Source organism: Adiantum capillus-veneris, chromosome 26 (assembly GCF_014529385.1).
Source record: "Adiantum capillus-veneris isolate H3 chromosome 26, ASM1452938v2, whole genome shotgun sequence".
Taxonomy (NCBI): Eukaryota; Viridiplantae; Streptophyta; class Polypodiopsida; order Polypodiales; family Pteridaceae; genus Adiantum; species Adiantum capillus-veneris.
This window is the reverse complement of record NC_140956.1, coordinates 41,773,357-41,776,112: the sequence shown is the minus strand read 5'-3', so window position 1 is coordinate 41,776,112 and position 2,756 is coordinate 41,773,357. Positions and strand designations below refer to the sequence as shown.

General features: G+C 43.9%; 1 protein-coding gene across 1 annotated transcript; it reads left to right on the top strand.

The window, feature by feature from the left end:
- The first annotated feature begins 441 nt into the window (after positions 1–441).
- On the top strand, positions 442–1,526 carry LOC147423331 (pentatricopeptide repeat-containing protein At2g13600-like). The gene is made up of 2 exons (XM_086501472.1): positions 442–507; positions 576–1,526. The coding sequence occupies exons 1-2, from the start codon at positions 442–444 to the stop codon at positions 1,524–1,526; spliced, it is 1,017 nt and encodes a 338-aa protein (XP_086357598.1).
- The last annotated feature ends 1,230 nt before the right edge of the window (positions 1,527–2,756 follow it).

The window sequence follows — 2,756 nt, the reverse complement described above, 5'->3', positions numbered from 1 at the left end:
GGAAGGTATCTACATTTTTTTCCTCTTTACTCTATAGTCTCTCTTCTTCTTCGTTTCTCTCTCTCTCTCTCTCTCTCTCTCTCTCTCTCTCTCTCTCTAAGTGAAAGGTAGTGCCAATGTTTGTCTCTAGACGCCTTTTTTTTTGACGCACTTATCCCTTCCAAACATTAGCCATGAAACATGGTCGACCGCATATCATCGGGTAAAAGCCACACATAGGCATCACAATGGCCACCTAATTGATGCACCACGTGCTGGGAATGATGGAGAGAACTCGTAGCAACCAGATGCCTTATTTCATCTCATCCAACTCCAATTTAACACAAATGGAGATATTGAAGCACTCTAGATCACTAGTAGATCCGAGGACCGAGATTGATTGGGCATAACCATCACTATCCTCAACCATAGATCCCTCCTCAAGTTCATGAGTAGGCCTAGATGCCTCCCCAATTTCATCAGCCTCCTTGCTCGCTACTTGTTCCCAAAGGCAGTAAAGACTATCCAGTATTGGGTCCTATTTGCAAAATGCGAGAGGTTATCTGGCCCTCGAGAATGGGGGCTTTTCTACACAGAGCCAGACGAAGAGGACTACTACGAGAGCTCGTCGTCCGTGGACGCACAGAATTGTCATCATTTTCCAGACAATTGAAGACGATGCTTGCCAGCCTTCCGCCATTGTTACTCAACTCAAGCTCTGCGCCAAGCAAAGAGATCTGCACACTGGAAGCAAGCTGCATGCTGAACTTTCCAGAAAGGGGCTTGTCCAACGAGATGTGTTTGTTGCAAGCTCTTTAATCAATCTGTATGGCAAGTGTGGTGCACTTACAAAAGCTCAGGAAGTTTTCGATGATCTTCCAGTTCGGAATGTGGTCTTATGGACTGCTCTCATTTCAGGATATATCCAGCATGGCCATGCTGAAGAAGCTCTTGCGTGTTTTCGACGCATGCAACACGAGCGACTCCAGCCTGATGCAGCAATATTTGCCTGTGTTTTAAATGCCTCTGGCAGCATACAAGCAACAAGTGAGGGGCAGAAGTTGCATGCAGAGATTCTAAAGGAGGGTTTACTGGAAGAAAATGTTGTTGTTGCCAATGCCCTAATGGATATGTATGCTAAGTGTGCCTTTTTACAAAGAACAGAACAATTATTTGATGAGCTTTCGGATCGGAATGTGGTCTCTTGGAATACAATTCTTACGGCATATGTTGAAAATCGACTTTACGATGAGGTTTTTGACTGTTTCGAGAGGATGCAAGTTGGGGGATTTTGTGCAGATGATGTTACCTATGCATGCGCTTTGAAATCATGCGGCACCTTAGGAGCTGTACGCAAAAGTCAAGAGCTACATAAAAAGATTGTAGTTGATGGATTTTCCGATGCAGACATGATCTTGGGGACTTCGTTGGTAGATATGTATGCCAGTTGTGGCATGCTTGAAGATGCACATAATGTGTTTGAGAAGCTGTCGAAACGCGATGCAGCCATGTGGAATGCGCTCATTTCTGGTTTCGCACTCTTATGAAAGTGCGAAGCTGTGTTCGAGCTATCTGACAATATGATAAGAGAAGGGATTGCGCCGACTTCAATCACCTTCAATATTGTGCTTAATGCCAGTAGCTATGAAGGGCTCCCTCAAGTGTCTCAAGTATACTTTGAGAGGATGAGCTACACAAGAAAGAACGGCATTGTATCGAGTGTTGAGCACTACACTTGCGTGCTTGACCTCTTCTGCCGTGCAGGCCAGTTGGAGAAGGCCATGACATTGATCAAGGAAATGCCATTTTCTGCTGATCTAGCTTTATGGCAAACTTTGTTGGATGCTTGCCAGAAATGGGGGAACACTAAGTTTGGCACGTGGGCTTTCCACCATGCGTTTGTATTGGATGATAGAGACCCTGCAGCGTATGTGTGTTTGAGCAACATGTAATTACTGGCTTGCACTAGTATGTCCTAACGATTTCAAAAAAAGAAAGAAAGAAGCGAATCACTGACGATACTGCATCGGGAAAAAAAAGGAGAAGAAGAAGAGGGAGGGGAAAGAAAGAACAGGAGGCGTAGGAAAATACATTGCAAGAGGGTGAGGCGAGGACAAAGCGGCAGGAGGCTGAGGCGGGGTCGAAGCAGGAGAACCGACTGGCGGGCAAAAGTAGAGTTTCTTGTATATTTTTTAAAGTTTATGTATCACTGAACTCACAGCTCTACCCTGGGACGCTCTTGGTTAGACGAATCGAAAATAGGCTGCTCGTGTTTCCGTGTATGAGTTCGATTTTCGATCTCTCCCTTTTACAAGGTGAGGTCCTAGGAAGCGGAGCGATGAGATTCTACACAGGAATCTATGTAGAAATGAATATAACAACGAATGAACCAGTATGTACCAATAGTATGAGGACAAGATTGTCCAACATGCCCGAGATCTGCATTGTGCGATGGTTCATTGAGCTAAAGAATAGTTTGTATCTTGCAATTTTGAGGTCAAAAAAGCTGGAAAAATTCTTTTTTTTTTCAGAGAAATAAAAAAGCTTTCAAAATATCTCATTGAAAAGTGGAGGGTGATACACTACAACTTCTCTGCGAAGTCATGAGACTTTGTACTCTCTATATAAAGAGGGTGTCTTGCATGGGTGCAATGTGCATCTACCTTTCCCATAGTGTCTTCTACTCCTTGGAGTTTCCTTGCATTGTGTTACATGTATTGTTTTTTTTTTTGGAAAGCCATTAGTGATATACATTAGGGGAGCAAGTTTCGCACCAG

Excerpts from the sequence above, each read along its gene's own strand:
- LOC147423331 (XM_086501472.1), top strand. The coding sequence starts at position 442 with ATGCCTCCCCAATTTCATCAGCCTCCTTGCTCGCTACTTGTTCCCAAA. Across the intron at positions 508-575 it reads AAGGCAGTAAAGACTATCCA|AGCCAGACGAAGAGGACTAC; the intron begins GTATTGGGTCCT and ends TTTTCTACACAG.